This window comes from Austrofundulus limnaeus, unplaced genomic scaffold, assembly GCF_001266775.1.
Source record: "Austrofundulus limnaeus strain Quisiro unplaced genomic scaffold, Austrofundulus_limnaeus-1.0 Scaffold26, whole genome shotgun sequence".
In the NCBI taxonomy this organism is placed as follows: Eukaryota; Metazoa; Chordata; class Actinopteri; order Cyprinodontiformes; family Rivulidae; genus Austrofundulus; species Austrofundulus limnaeus.
Genome location: NW_013952428.1, coordinates 52309 through 67919, shown reverse-complemented (window position 1 = coordinate 67919; position 15611 = coordinate 52309). Strand labels below are relative to the sequence as shown.

General features: G+C 41.9%; 1 protein-coding gene across 2 annotated transcripts in view; it reads left to right on the top strand.

Annotated features, from left to right (window-relative positions):
- The window catches only part of LOC106515062 (contactin-4), a 116128-nt gene that overhangs the window by 56279 nt on the left and 44238 nt on the right, over nt 1-15611 (top strand). For both annotated transcript variants that reach the window (XM_014004675.1, XM_014004674.1), the window contains exons 7-8: nt 7971-8073; nt 10432-10616. In XM_014004675.1, coding sequence (XP_013860129.1) covers nt 7971-8073; nt 10432-10616 — 288 coding nt within the window. The remainder of the gene's footprint in view (nt 1-7970; nt 8074-10431; nt 10617-15611) is intronic.

Here is a 15611-nt window from a genome sequence, read left to right as displayed (position 1 = left end):
ATATATATATGCATATATGCTACACATATGACATCATGCATGTGAATGTGGTTTGTTTCATTATCACCTCTACATAAATAGACTACCAAGAACAGATCAGTTTTTTTTGTTTTCCATATTTCCATAAACAAAATATTTCATTTGTAATAACCATTCCAAAGTCACTTCTCATATAATTACCAGAACATCTCAAACAGCCGCAACCTGCATGTGAGGTCTGGTGAGGGGGTGCTTTGCTTTTGTGCGGGGGTCACATAGGCTACTGCGATATCTAGTTAAAGCATACAAACACACCTCAGATTTTATTTAGGTGTTGATTATTGTTGATTCATGTACCTATGTGTTCAAATGTTTGTTTTTCTAATATGTTTAGCTGGTATTATTTTTTCATGCCTAAATAAACTCTCATGTAACACCACAATTGCACATGAGTGTGATCAGCACACATCCCCAGTGCGCACAATTTGGTCCCAAAAATACAACATTGCCGTCTGCTGGTTTTACTTCACAACAAGAAAAAGCTGGTATGGTTATGGTATATGGGGATGGGCMAAACCCATGTGAGCAGAGGCCTCAAAAATACGCCCATCACTCTCCCCAAAAGAGACACTGTGTTTTAATCAAATCTTCCCATCCCTCAAAAGAAGGACACCAGGTTAGAAACACTCAGTGTTCTAAGCTTCTTGGGATCCATAAAAGTTTCTCCAAGAATTCTTTCCCTTTGACTACTCAGGGCCAAGCATTGGCCCAAGTAGTGTAAAGAGGTATCTAATTCAATGCCACAGGCGTTGCACAGACCATTTTCATGGAGTCCCATCACCATTTTGTGGCAGTTGAGCAAGTMMTGCCCAGTTAGGACTCCAACCAAAGTACTTAAAGTTTTCCTCGTCAGGGCAAGAAGGGCTCTTCCTTTGGATTTGGGCCCTTTATCAGTTCTCGTGCCTGTCTGCAATCCGTCAGCTCCCTCCAGCGAATTGAGTGTTGACGTCTGATCCATGCCTGTAGGGCAGTCCTACATATTGTTGTTGAAATGCCTATAGCAGGCTCTGGTCCTTTAAAGTGGGCTTGACAACCAACTCTTGCAAGGCGTTCAGCTCTCTCGTTACCATAGATGCCATTATGTCCTGGTACCCATTTAATAGTAACACTGTTAACTCTCCCCAGTTGGGTGACTGCCTTGGCACACTCCCAAGCCAGTAGTGACGTAAACTGTGGCCCTTGGAGAGCTCTAATAGAAGCTTGGCTATCTGTCAGGATGAATATTTCCTTCTGCATACACTGCAGTTCTTTGAGAGGTGCTGCACAATGGTGGATTGCATACTGTGTATCTCAGCTTGAGATACCTTTACAAAACCACCTAGTGGGTAACTGTACTCTCTCTCACTGTGGTTGTGCAAAATCAGCACCCCTGCACCTACTGACCCCTTTTATAAGGGATACATCTGTAAAACAGTAGAAATAATCAGAAGACAGTTTCGCCATAGAGAAATTACTCCAGGCTGACCTATCTTCAATCTCTGTCTTGAAACTTGGTTCAAAATTGTATTTTTTGACCATTCTGTCTCTGGGGCCTGCAATTACTGGAACAGCAGCAACTGCCCAGTCCCAGATTCTATTGTGCTTTGAGTCGGATAGGCTTTTCCACCTATCAGACTGATGCAGCCTCACCGCGCTGGATGCAGCCTCACCTAAGATGTGTAAATGGTAAATGATACTGAACTTATAGAGCGCTTTTCAAGTCCCTCCGGACCCCCAAAGCGCTTTACACTAACAGCTAGACATTCACCCATTCACACTCACATTCACACACTGATGATGGCAAACTACACTGTAGCCACAGCTGCCCTGGGGCACACTGACAGAGGTGGGGCTGCCATGCATCGGCGCCACCGGACCCTCTGACCACCATCAGTAGGCAAGGTGGGTGAAGTGTCTTGCCCAAGGACACAACGACTGAGAKAGCTGGACGGGGGATCGAACCAGTAACCTTCTGGTTCCAGGACGACTCCCCTAACCACTCCGCCACAGCCGCCCCAATTCCAGTGGAGTCAGATCCAGTAGGACTTCAAGGGCTGCCGTGGGTGTTGTTCTAATGGAACCTGTGATGCTCAGGCAAGCCAATTGTTGCACATGAGTGAGCATCGCTCTTGCCAGCCCAATTTGAACTCGAACCCACCACACTAAAGCAGCATAGCATAYCATGGGGCGGACTATGGCCGTGTAAATCCATCTGATAACCTTTAGGGTAGCACCCCAACGACTACCTGCAATTCTACGGCACTGGTATAGGCACATTGCTGCCTTCTTGCACTTTTCATTTACGTGTCTTTTCCAGTTAAGCTCCCTGTCTAGATAGACACCCAAGAACTTAACTGACTCTGACAGGGAGAGTTCTACACCCTTCAAATCTGGAGGTGAGTACCCCTTCCTTGACTTCTTTTGAGTGAAAAGAGCCAATTCTGTCCTGTTTGGGTTGACAGAAAGTTCCTGCTCACGGCACCATCTGGAGACTATGTTTAGTCCCCTTTGCATTAGGTTACATACAGTACCAAGGCCTTCTATAAGTATGACCAAGTCATCGGCATATCCTTGTGTATGAAGTCTAGATCTATTCAACTCACTTAGTAGGCTGTCAACAACCAGGAGCCAGCACCGGGGCGAGATTACTCCTCCCTGTGGACAGCCCCGTTTGAAGTTAACAGTTACTGAGCAGTCCCCCAGAGCTGAAGATGCTTTCCTTGTCCAAAGCATGAAAATGAGCCATTTTGTGGATGTCTCATCCACAACTTTGCTGACAAGTGCTCTCTCAATAGCTTCTACAGGAACATTATCAAATTCCCCCTGTATGTGCAAAAAGCAGCCAAGCGCATATTGTCCATGTGCCAGACTGTGTTCTATTCGCAAAACAACATCATGTAAGGCTGTTTCTGTAGAAAGACCTGCCTGATATGCATGTTGTTTAGAACTTAAGGGTGATTGCATTAAGGTGCCATCTCTTATATGTTTATCTATCAACCTTTCCATTCCCTTCATGCAAGAAAGATGATGGTTCTGAAAGATTTTGCTTCTCTATATGTTGATTTACCAGGTTTYGGCAGAAATATGACTTTTGCCGTCCTCCACCCAACTGGTACATAACTGTTTGCCAGACAAGCAACATATATTCTAGTTATTGTGTCCGGAAGTAAATACAGTCCTCTTTGAAGAAGCGCTGGGAAAATACCATCTGGACCAGAAGCTTTAAATGAGTCAAATATATTAATTGCCCATTTTACTTTAATTTTTGTAATGATACTTGAAGCTCTGCTCCAGTCGTCATCAGTTGAATTTAGGGCCTCGACTGTATCAGGCTGTGCAGTCTCTTCTGCCCCCGGAAAATGTACCTGGAGAAGATGCTGAAGCARACTTTCTTGTGTGACTGGCAATCCTTCTGGTGGAACAACAAAGGATAATTCATTGACTGGATCCTTTCTAAGAAGCTTGTACAGCTTAGAAGAGGCACTAGGCCCTTTGACTTCTTCGCAGAACTTTCTCCAAGAAAGTCTTACACTTCCTTAGAACACGTTTTTAGTGATTGTGAGACTGTACATACTGTTCCCACCTGCTTTTACTTGGTTGGGACCTGTATCTTTGCCATTTATTTCTTGCTGCCTTACGGAGGTCAGACAACTCTGGAGTCCACCAAGCCGGCGGCTTTGATGGCCTTCAGACTTTCTCTGGACAAGCAGACTTGTAGGCAATTTGCACAGCATCAGTCATGTTTGTGACTTCTGTCGCTATGTCTTGCACAGTTTCAATCCTGGCAATTCTTCCCACCCATCAACCCAGATAGATTGTTAATAAACACATTCCAATTGGTGTTCTTTGGGTTTCTGTAAGTGACTGGGCATGGTTTCCCCATCTTCAGCTTAAACTGAATACGTCGATGGTCTGACATGGTTTCCTCTGGGGACACTTCCCAGTCACATATGCTGTTTACCAAGCCCATAAACCCGACTGTTATATCAATGACCTCCTTCCTGTTAATGGTTTGGAAGGTAGGTACATTGCCCTGATTAAAACTAGCAGATCTTCTGTCAGCAAGTATTCCAACAGAGATCTGCTTCTGAGGTTAATATCAGAGCTTCCCCAGCACACATGATGGGAGTTGGCATCACAGCCTATAAGTATGGAGAAACCCTTAGCTTTAGCATAATCGACTATCGCCACAAACTCCTGTGATGGAGGTGGCTGCTGGGAATCAAATGGTAGATAAACAGAAGCTGCAATAATTTGTCTGGATTCACCATTTGAATGAATATCCAGCTGTACTGCTACAGCATCACCTGTTGTTAGGTGGGGCAGTGCAATGTATCTTACACCTCTTGTCAGGGCTACTGCTGCTCTGGGCCTTTGGCTGCTCACATCATAAAGAAGTGAGCCCCCAGGAAATCCCAGGCCTCTTACCATAGATTTTACAATCCAAGGTTCTTGGATGAAGGCTATGCCTGTATGCATCCTGCTCAGGTCAGTACACAGCAATGTACTGGCATCTTTACAGTGATGCAAGTTAATCTGAATGAATTCCATCATCCCCACAGCCACAAAGACTGGGAGGTAAGATATGATTCACTACTTGGCCTCACTAATTGCTTTGCCACTGACCTTAAAGGTCAACCGGCTTAGCTCATAGTATGGCCTGTTCCCCAGATCTGCTAAGACATCTAGAGACTTGTCGTCCACACCTAGAAGCAGAAACTGACCAGTAGTTTGCCGCTCAACATTAACTACCCTCCAGACATCTGTCTGCAGTCATGGGTTTTGTCTCCGGAGTCGGCGCAGAACTACCTGGAGTTCTGCAGGTTCCCCAGGCACAAACACAGCAACTCTCTTAAGAACTGGGAGGTCCCGGACTCTCTTGGCAGAGAATCCATGGCTCTTCCAACTAGGGATCTGAGAGACAGCACATACGAGCCATTCCATAGCTGGTTCGTCTGCACAGGTCACACGAAAGGTACCCTGTACAAGACCTGACTCACTGAACCGTGGCACCGGATGGTCGTCCGGCACCTGGTCAATGAGCCCCACCAGGCTGGCCTGCACATGTTGATCCATCTCCAGCACTGTTCTTAGATGCGGGTAAACTTGGTCTAGTATTAAAATGTCAGTGGTTCTGACCTACAATGTTGCAGTAATACACTGAAATTTGTTGGCTTGACAGGTTCAAATTTTAACCAAATGTCCCCTAAAGATGGGGTCATCTCATGCCAGATCGCAACACTGTGAAAAGGGCTGTTGTTGTAAAATACAGTTTAACAGTACAAAAAMAAAAAAGCATATTTTCCTTAGGTTGTATTCAGACCTGACAGTTTGCTCCACTTTAAACGAAGCAGAGTTCATTTCCAGCGTTGGTCCGGACTTTTTGTGCAGGTGTGAACACACTCATGCGAACTCTGGTGCGGATCAAACCACCGGACCGAGACCCGCTTTTTGAGGTGGTCTTGGTTCGTTTCCAAARGAACTCTGGTGTGGTTCGCATCAGTTCGCAGGTGTGAATACAGACCAGACTCTAACTGAACTAACTGCATTAAACGTGCGCCTTTTTGGACTTCACAGGCCACCATTGCTGAGCTAAATAAACTGAAATCATACCTGTTACATCGTCTCCTGCTTAGCAGCTCTGCTGTCAGCATGTAGTGGATCAGAACACGCAGAGCACCTCGTCTCCTTTGGGTTGCAGGACACATTTACTGATGTTGCACCAAAATTAGAATATCATCACAAAACCACCATTAAATTAGCTGCTTTTGACATTTTAAATGCTATTGCAGTTGTACTACCAGCAAAAATGTGCACATCAGAACTGCAGCATGCAGAACTTCCTTGTTTTTTCTGTGTCTGTGCTCTCAATCCTGCCCCGTCCTTTCTGTCCAGTGGGAGCAATGATTGTCACCCTCATGGCTTTGTTTACAAGTTATAGTTTGTTTGCAAAAAAAGCACAATGTGAATGCAAACTGCACCAAACGGAAAAAATAAAGTCCACTTTTGGTCCAGACCAAACAAGCGGTCAAAAGAACTTTCCTGGTCTGAATACACACTTGGAATTTGACTCAGATGATGCAGCAGAATATTTCATAACCCTTAGTCTGCTATCCTGCCAGTTGACAGTTTCACTGCACAAAATGAAACCATTCTTAAAGATTCTCTATAATTCAACAACCGTAGACAAGAAGCCATCCCACTTTGCAGACATCACACAAACAAGCAACACAAATAGCGTGTTTGGCAAAAGTGGATGTTTGTTTTCATTTGATGATGGGAGAGTTGGAGGACGATGTTCTGGTGTTTCTGTTGTTAACCAAAGAGAAGCACTGTTTTGTAAATTAGTCACAAATAGACATTTTCTGGGAACACACTCCTACCCTCTCTGGTCAGCTGCCTGTAGAATGTGCACTCTGCCTCAGAAGATGCTGCTCTCAGAGAGCAGCTCCCTGCAGCCACCTTTCATAAACAAACACACCCACAAAATCCTGACCAATCACACGGTTCTTGACATATACCCTGTAACAAACTATCTCTGACTGGGGTCAATTATGCACAAGACGAGGCCTCAGCGTAGTTTGCGAGTAGTAAACTATCAGCATTGTTTTCTTTTAAACTTAAATAACTATAAATTAGACATAAAGGAAAAACTGGCAAAAATATGAACTTGTTCAAATGAAAGTAAAATCATGTATTTTCAGTTAAGTTTTTAAAGTTGCCAAAATAGTGTCTGCACATTGGGCATACTGTTTGTTCAAGAGAAACTTCTCTCTTTCTTTCATTCTGCTTTTATTTTACCGCAGCAGATGGGTCAGCAGATAAAACATCAGCTTCAGCACCAAAATGTGGGGGTTAGATCGGAGAGTGACAGAGGGCACGTTAAACAGGTGTTCCTTACAAAGGTTATGGTATGAAYCAATTACGTGTTCCCTTCCACCTGTCTGCTCGAACATGGCTGTGGTTTCGTTTCAGCGTGAGACGGTTCCGATAAGGATCTGAATTAGCTTTCACAGTTGCTCAGGGAGCCATCCTGATAAAACGTGCCTGACCAGATCCACATGATGAAATTCGCCTGTTCCCTCTATCTCTGCAGCTATTTGTGCAACAAAGGCCTGAATTACAACCCTTGAGAAAAGCCTGTTGCTGTGCTGGTGGATAAATGTAGCTTAAAATACAATCTTATATACAATTTAAATCTTACTTGTCTCTTATATACAATTTATATCTTACTTGTCTAAAAGCAGAGGGGTGATAAACAACCTGGAACAACCAAAAATTATACTAACACATACCGGTACATATATTTCATTTTACACCATTTAAGGGAAAGTGTAAAGTATATTTGCTCTTTAAAGTCATGAAAAACCATCAATTTTCATTTATGAAAATGTCCAAAGCTAGAGAACAACAAGGTCTACATTTTAATCTTTCCCCTTAAGCAAAGATTTTAGTTTGCACAGCAGGAATATTATAATCTGGTKGAGCTGCTTCACTGACAGTCACTGGGAGTTTTTGCAAACACAGTGGCAGTACTCAGGGTTTTTCTGGTATATAGCTGTTAGTTACACAATGAAATTTGTGTAGATGTAAATAATCAAACTGTCTGTGAAATCTTTATTTGTTAGTTTTGCCCTGATTTTTTTTTTACATGTGATGTGTTCAAGTTTATTTCTCTTTTTTTCTGTGGGTTAGCATACTGTGTTAGTGCTGTGAGATGAATGTGGGTTTTTTTTTTCTGTGAACACTAAACGTAAGAAATGCCCAACATATTTTTGTAAAATCGGGCATATGCTAGGAAGAAGGTCCTCAGAAGTCTGGTTGTGATGGAAGTAAGTTTGACTTTTTTTTCAGAGTTGGTTAAGGAACATGCACACACACAGACATAAAGCTTTTTGTTTGTTTGTTTGTTTGTTTTCTAACACTGCTTCTCATTTGCATTTCTTTTTCAGGCGTTATGGGTGAATATGAGCCAAAAATTGAAGTGCAGTTTCCAGAGGTCATTCAAGTTTCAAAAGGATCTACAGTAAAACTGGAATGTTTTGCTCTGGGAAAGTAAGCCCACTCTTACTACAGGATTACCATGCTTAGTAGCATCTAAATTTTGCCTTGAAAGTGTTGGATTTATTTTATTTATTGACTGATTTTTTTTTCAAATGGAGGTCATATGTTTTTCATTTGAATGCAATCCTTTTTGTGTTTTAAGCCTGGCAACGTCTGTGTGATATTATGGGATGTTAATGGGAAATTGGAGCTAATAACCTGTGAGACTTTCAGATCCAGGCTGATGGCTAACCAACAAGGCAGTGGTGACAGATCTAGGATTCCAAAATAAATGTAACATCAGAAAGAAAAACAAAAAGCACAAGAAACACCAAGGCTGAAAGAGGAAACACAGAAGTTGTGGACAGTGTTCTGGGGTCTCATTTATAAAGGATTGCGTGGAAACCATACTAAAAGTGAACGTACGGCCAAAAGGCGGAAATGGCATACGCCAAAAATATTCTGATTTATAAAACAGTGCGTACGCATGTTTCTGCGCATCTTTCCTTTATAAATCACAGCCACACGTCAGAGTTTGCGCACGAGGTCCCGCCTCAGGTTCTACCCTCTACACGCCCACACTCAACCATAAACAGTCAATGCAAAGTACCTCATGAATGTTAAGATGTATTTAAATCAGTCAGCTGATCAATGCCAACAAAAGTGATTGGTTCAGACACGCACCGTCGTGCGTCTGGAGGTTGACAGGTGCTGACCGACAGCTGCTCACATGAGCAGATTGTCTGTAATTGACACAGATTTTCCCTCATTTTGCTTTAGAGTAATCTAACGATTTTTATAAAAACCTCAGCTTCAAATTAATTTTCCCTCAGAGCCTGCAGGATGATAAAAACAATAAAAATAAAATTAAATAAGTCAGATAAAATTAGAAATAAGTTCACTGCTCTTCTCCTTCTCCTCTCCCCCTCCTGCCTGCTCTGTTATCCGCGGCAGACACCCCCCCCCRCCGCGCGCACACACACACACGCACGCAAGCACGCACGCATCCCCCCCGCGCACGCGTGACAAACACGGGCTTTAAACGTGAAGGTTTAACTTTCACACTGGCGAGGTGGGTGCGCCCTGCGCGTGGATCCAAAGCTTTTGCTGTCCTGCTGTTCTTATCGGGGAGGGGTCTGTGGGTCAGGGTCGTCTGAGGAAGCAGATGAATGGAGTTGCGCACGGGAACTTTTATTTAAGTCTGATTCTGAAGGTAAATTAAATTTAAATCTCTGACAGTGATCATTACACAGTGTGGCTCTAATTCCTCACTTCACCATCTGTGTCACAGTTTCACGTCTCCAAAATGAGCGTACACATGGGTCAGAGCTGGCGTGAGGCACCGCACATTTTCACGTCAAGTTTGAATTTTATAAATCACAACCTTGGCGTACAAAGTGGCGTACGCAAGTTTCTGGGCTCAAATTGTGCTTACGCCAGTTTTATAAATCCGACACCTGGTCTTTTATTTCTTACCATTTGGTCAAGCTGGGCATATGGAAATGAAAATGAAATGTTAAAATGAAATATTTGACTATCCACTATCACTTTACTGACACTGTCACCTTAATCATTAATGTCACTTTATTCATCCTGTGCAAACCATTCATGCTGCTATATTGTGTTTACAGTTCAAGTCACCGTGGCTCATCTTTCTCCATAATGTTGCCATTACCACTGTTTATCACTGTGTCTACTTCTCTTTTAAAATAAGTTATTAATTTATACCTTATTGTATTCCCTGTTTAAGTTGTTCTGGGGTGTTTTTCTTGTAGGTATGGAATTTCGTTCCACCTCATATAAAACGTGATGCAAATGACAATAAAGTCTACTTGATCCCTAAAGCAATATCAGCCATTATGACTGTTAGAATACAAAGCAAACTTCTAGCAAGGTTTTTTTGTTTCATTTAGTTTTTGATTCAAGCCTGCTATTTCACTCTTTGTAAAGAGATTAACAAGGGTTCATTTTGTCCCATACACAATGAAACACTAATCTGCACTTATCTTTTGAAACAGAATGGTGTTTTTTACAGTTTGGAACTTAGAGTTGAGATAGCTACTGTTCAGTTATTTTCACAGGAAACCACTTCAAATTGGAAAACACTCCTTTTCTTATGAGTCAGAACTGGCACAATTCCAGTAAATCTGGTTTGTAATTTTGAGAAATAGCTATAAGCTTGATGCACATTGTTTCATGTCATTAAGTGGACAGTGGCCAACAAAGAATAAACTTGGTCATAATTAATTTTCATCAACTTACATCAAACTCTACCTGCTTTGTTCTTTTGTCAATGATACAACAAAGTAGTTGTGCAAAATTGTATAAGCGTTTGTCTGACATTAACCACCTCTTGCCATCTTTTCACAGCCCTGCACCCTCTATAAGTTGGAGGAGAGTGGACAGAGTGCCCTTCCCCAGAAAAGTTGACACGAGAAAGACGAGTGGAGTCCTAGAAATCCCGTATTTCCAGCAGGAGGATGCTGGCACGTATGAATGTGTGGCCGAGAACTCGAGAGGAATGAACACAGTGAGGGGAAAGCTCTCTTTTTATGGTGAGTGATACTGTCATGCATAAATAATTGATCATGGTGTCAAAATTTGACAAAAAAAAGAGACTCGGAACAGTCAGACACAACTGTTCACACAAAGCAGTCAGCAGAGATCAGCAGAGGATTGCTGGACTACATGAGGAGATAGGCTCGTTTTAACAGCACATCAAAATGATTAAAGGCTGTCAGCCATGATGCCTCTAATCCAGATTAAAGGAGTGATCCGGATGAGGCTGAGCCCTTGGATATGACCTTGTTGGTGAGATTTGTATTGGGTTCCACCAGATGGCATTATGATTGACATCCAACTTGACTGAAGATCAAAGCTGTTAAAAGTACTATACATAGAGGAGTGACACATATGTCAGAGACATAATCTGCACAGCAGCATCTGGATCAGCAGGATGGGGACTTGGACAGTCACACATTGTTTATAGCAGTTCTACAATTGAAGTCACACCTACTAAATTTAAATACCAGACCTCTATACGCGCTGAGAAGAGCTGTAGAACAATTAAATGTGAAAGCAAGAAAACTTTTTGTCCTACAAGAAATTTAACCCTGATCATAAAACCCAAAGATTTGGCTAAACTTTCATTTGGCTAATGCTACACATACCGGGGAGCCTGGAAAACAGCCTGCGTGGTACACTGAATTAATGGCTAAATTACAGATAACACTTTTTTTTTRTGTTTAGTTCATTCCTACTATTTGGTGCCGTTTGACCACAGTAATAAGTTTCAAAAAATGTTTGTTTGTTTTCTTGATTTTATTATATAATCTGATAAAGGGCTTGTTACAATATAAGAAAATGATGGTCAAGGTCAGGATAGCATGATGTCCTGCCTTTTTATCAAATTATTTGTAAGAGACAAGGATCAAATGTCCAAGCTTATCTGTAATTAGTTAGTGTTTTGAAAGAATAATTATTTATAATTTACATTTTCCAAAAGTTGACCTCTCCCTAATGTTGCCTTCCAAATGCATTTTTTAAATACTGCATCCATAAACTAAAATTTATTTGAATACAGTGTTTTATTTGAATACAGTGTTTTATAAAGCACCTCAATGTGATACTTGAGTAAAAGTGCAAGTATCTTACCATAAAATTACTTGGGCAAACTTTAAAACACTGTTGTCTGCCCAGGTAAGCTGAAAAACAACTCATGTTTTGTTTGCATCATCGTTGTTTGGTCTATCTGTGATCTATGGTTATCTTTTGTAACTTACATTACGATCTGTGTTCTTTAGTTGGCTCACACCTCATTTTAGTAATAGATACTGTAAATTAGCTTAACATTGACATATGTGAGGATGACTGGGATATATCTTACCAAGCTGAAACATTGTTTCTCTACTCGCTCAAGTTCTTCAGAAAATGTACTTTCTGGTCTGATGTGCAATTGTTCAGATAAGGTTGAATTGTATTCCGAGTTGCCATTTGTATAATGTTGCTGCTTTTTTATTTATATTACAACAAAATACAGTGCTCCTAAGACAGGTTGTAAACAGAGGAAGCACTTTGTGATGACATGCAGAAATGGACGTGAGGTTCCTAAAGAGACAGAGACCATTTTCAAGGCATTTGGAAATGGCTGTGATGAATTTTTGATTTATACATACAATATAAACAGCATTGTACCATTTTAGCCTATAGGAAAATTGAACTGCAGTAGACACTTTTCAACCCATAGAGGGCAACATTAAGACATTTTTACACCAAATATTGTGTATAGTTTTTTACAAATTTACAAAAAATGTCAAAATTTGCACAGAAATATAAATATATAACCCTACAGGCACAATTTAAACAGTTTATTTGCAAATAAGGTTGATTTTTGGGTTAGTTACACTTCAAGCTTCTGAACTGGCCAACAGCTACAATCTCAGCCCTAGTGTAACCTTTATGGACTTTGCTTATAAGTTGAATTTGTAAGAAAAAAACAAACAATTTCAATAAACTTTGAAAATGTTGTTCYGATAAGTGGTCAAATATCAAACAGAATTAAACCATGAATGTGTTAACTGATACATAAGGCCTGTAGTATAGGTGTAAATTGCAAGTGATTAAAATTTTGTCCCCCTAGTTCTTAAATCATTGAAGCTATATCTCATAAAGTTATTCCATCCAAGAAAAAATGGCTCAAAAAAGTATTTGCATCCTAAAATAATAGGTCTTTTATGCCCATATTGAGTGTATGTAGACGTCTGACCACTCAGCTTATACTGTATAGTTATGTGTGTGTGTGTGTGTGTGTGTGTGTGTGTGTGCGCGTATGTGCGTATGTATAAACTAAGCTGTGATTTACCAAGGCCTTATATATCCTTCTGAGCCGACTGGTCTCTTTCATATTTGATGCCTTTTGTCAGCCTCTCTCTATCTCTTCCCTGCAGCCAGGTGATAAAATCTTATTTCAAACTTCTTTTGAATTAAGCCTTTGAGACATCTGTTAGCAGTGAACGCCAGTGGTGATGTTCGATGTGCAATGGAGACAGTACCCCACTTTGTTATTTTATGGCACACTGTAAAAAAAATTGTTATTTTAAAACAGTGGGTAACATACTATAATATTTTTGAATTGTGCACTGCCCTTTAATGAACTGAAACTAAAAAAACTTTYCTTACGGAGAAAATGCTTATCCTTTAGCATACCATTGGCTATTAGCGCTCAGTACCATGTTTTTATTTAGCATCGTTCTGACTTTCCTTCAGCTTTTAATCACTGTGTTACTTATTATTGCATATTTGTGTTAGTAAAGGTGACCCTGTGATAGCTTCATTTTCCAGCTGTTTTGCTTTTGTGTTTTCAAAGATTACCCCTGCATTATCTCAGTGGGATTTTATTGATAAGGCGAAGTCCTATCTTTCCTTTGCTTTAGCCTGTTGATGTTAAGCCTGATTGTGCGATTGACTCTGTGCAGTTTGAGATGGACTGCCAGCTTTCATTTGGTCAGCCTTGATTGAAAATCGATGTGTTCACAGCATGCGAAAAATGGAGCGAGGCACCTTGACCGCAAGGACTGAAAAAGCAATGGCAAAGATATCCCAAAAGTCAGTTTTGGCTCCCCTAGTATCTTTTGGAGAGTTGCAGTATAAAGGCTCAGTTATAGTCACTCTTTGGTACTCGCTGTTTGGTACTCACACAGGACTCTGTGGAGTGTGCATGCTCCTGAGCCTAGTGGTGTATAGCATTTATAGTTAACTTTTATATTGGTGGGGTTCTTTTCTTACCGACAGCTGGCAGTACACTGCAAAACCAGTAGTAAATGTTTGCAGTGACCTTAGGATTGCATCTCTGGTGTTTGCTGATGATGTGATCTCCAGCTCTCACTGGAGCAGTTCGCAGCTGAGTGTGAAGCGGCTGTGATGAGGATCAGTGCCTCCAAATCTGAGACCATAGTCTTGAGCTGGAAAAGGGTAGGGTGCCGCCTCCGGGTCGGTGAGGAGGTCCTGCCCCAAGTGGAGGAGTTTAAGTATCTCGGGGTCTTGTTCACGAATGAGGGAAGAATGAAGTGGGTGATCTACAGGTGTATTGGTGCTTTGTCTGCAGTGATGCGGGCGCTGTACCAGTCTGTCGTGGTGAAGAAAGAGCTGGACCAGAAGGTGAAGCTCTCTCTTTACCGGTCAGTCTAAGTTCCTACCCTCATCTATGGTCACGAGCTTTGGGTAGTGACCAAAATAATGAGACAGCTGAAATGAGTTTCCTCCACTGGGTGTCTGGGCTCTCCCTTAGAGATAAGGTGAGAAGCTCAGTAATCTGGGAGGGACTCAGAGTAGAGCCGCTGCTCCTCCATGTCGAGAGGAGCCAGTTGAGGTGGTTCATCTGGTTAGGATGCCTCCTGGACGCCTCCCTGGTGAGGTGTTCCGGGCACGTCCCACTGGGAGGAGATCCAGAGGAAGACCCAGGACACGCTGGAGGGACTATGTTTCTCGGCTGGCCTYGGAACGCCTTGGGATTCCCCCAGATGATTTGGCCCAAGGAGCTGGAGAGGGAAGTCTGGGTCTCTGCTTAGGCTGCCGCCCCCGCGACCCGACCCCGGATAAGTGGAAAAAAACYGATGGATGACACCAGTGTACTAACAAGTAAAAACTGACATTTTAAAGGCAGTAAATAGATACCAGTGGCTAACCAACACTATCATAAGTGGTAAATAACATTTACACAATCATTTCACATCACTATGAACCCAACTTACACCTTCACTGACTGCTGCATTGCTGTAAGCACATCCTTTACAGAAAGACAAAGGATAAAGAAGAGAAACTGCAGAAACCATCTTCAAAATAAAACCCTCATTTCAAAATAAAAGCATTAATAAATGTCTAAACATATTCGTCTATAACCATTTGAATAATTCTTAAAGGGATCCCCTCCGGAGGAGGCCCCGAGGAAGYCCCAGGACACGCTGGAGGGACTATGTCTCTCGGCTGGCCTGGGAACGCCTTGGAGTTCCCCCGGAGGAGCTGGAAGAAGTGGCTGGAGAAAGGGAGGTCTGGGCCTCCCTTCTGAAGCTTCTGCCCCTGCGACCCGACCCCGGATAGGCGGAAGAAAATGGATGGATGGATGGGATCCCCTATTAGTTGTAACATTAGACTTTATTTGATAAACATATATTTTAACCATAAATATAAAGACTGTAAAAATACTGTAGGATGTTTAGCTATCACCATATATACGTATTAGCTCAGCGCTACACATTCTCCTCTCYTCACTGAGGTCCTCCATCTACATGACAGAGAGGGGAACGCAAAAATGACTCAGTCTGCAACTGCAAATATGGATGGAGGACCTCATTTTAGCTTGTTTGTCGCACTAGCACTGAGCTAATACATATAAGGCAATATAGCGTCAGCGCTAGCACAAAGGCTAACAGGCTAAGCTGAGGTTCTTCTTCCATGAAGCAGCTCTGTTGTCCTCCATCCACATTTTCAGTTACAGGCTGAGTCATTTCTACCTTCTCCTCTCTGTCTTGAAAATTTTTGTTTAAAAATTATTC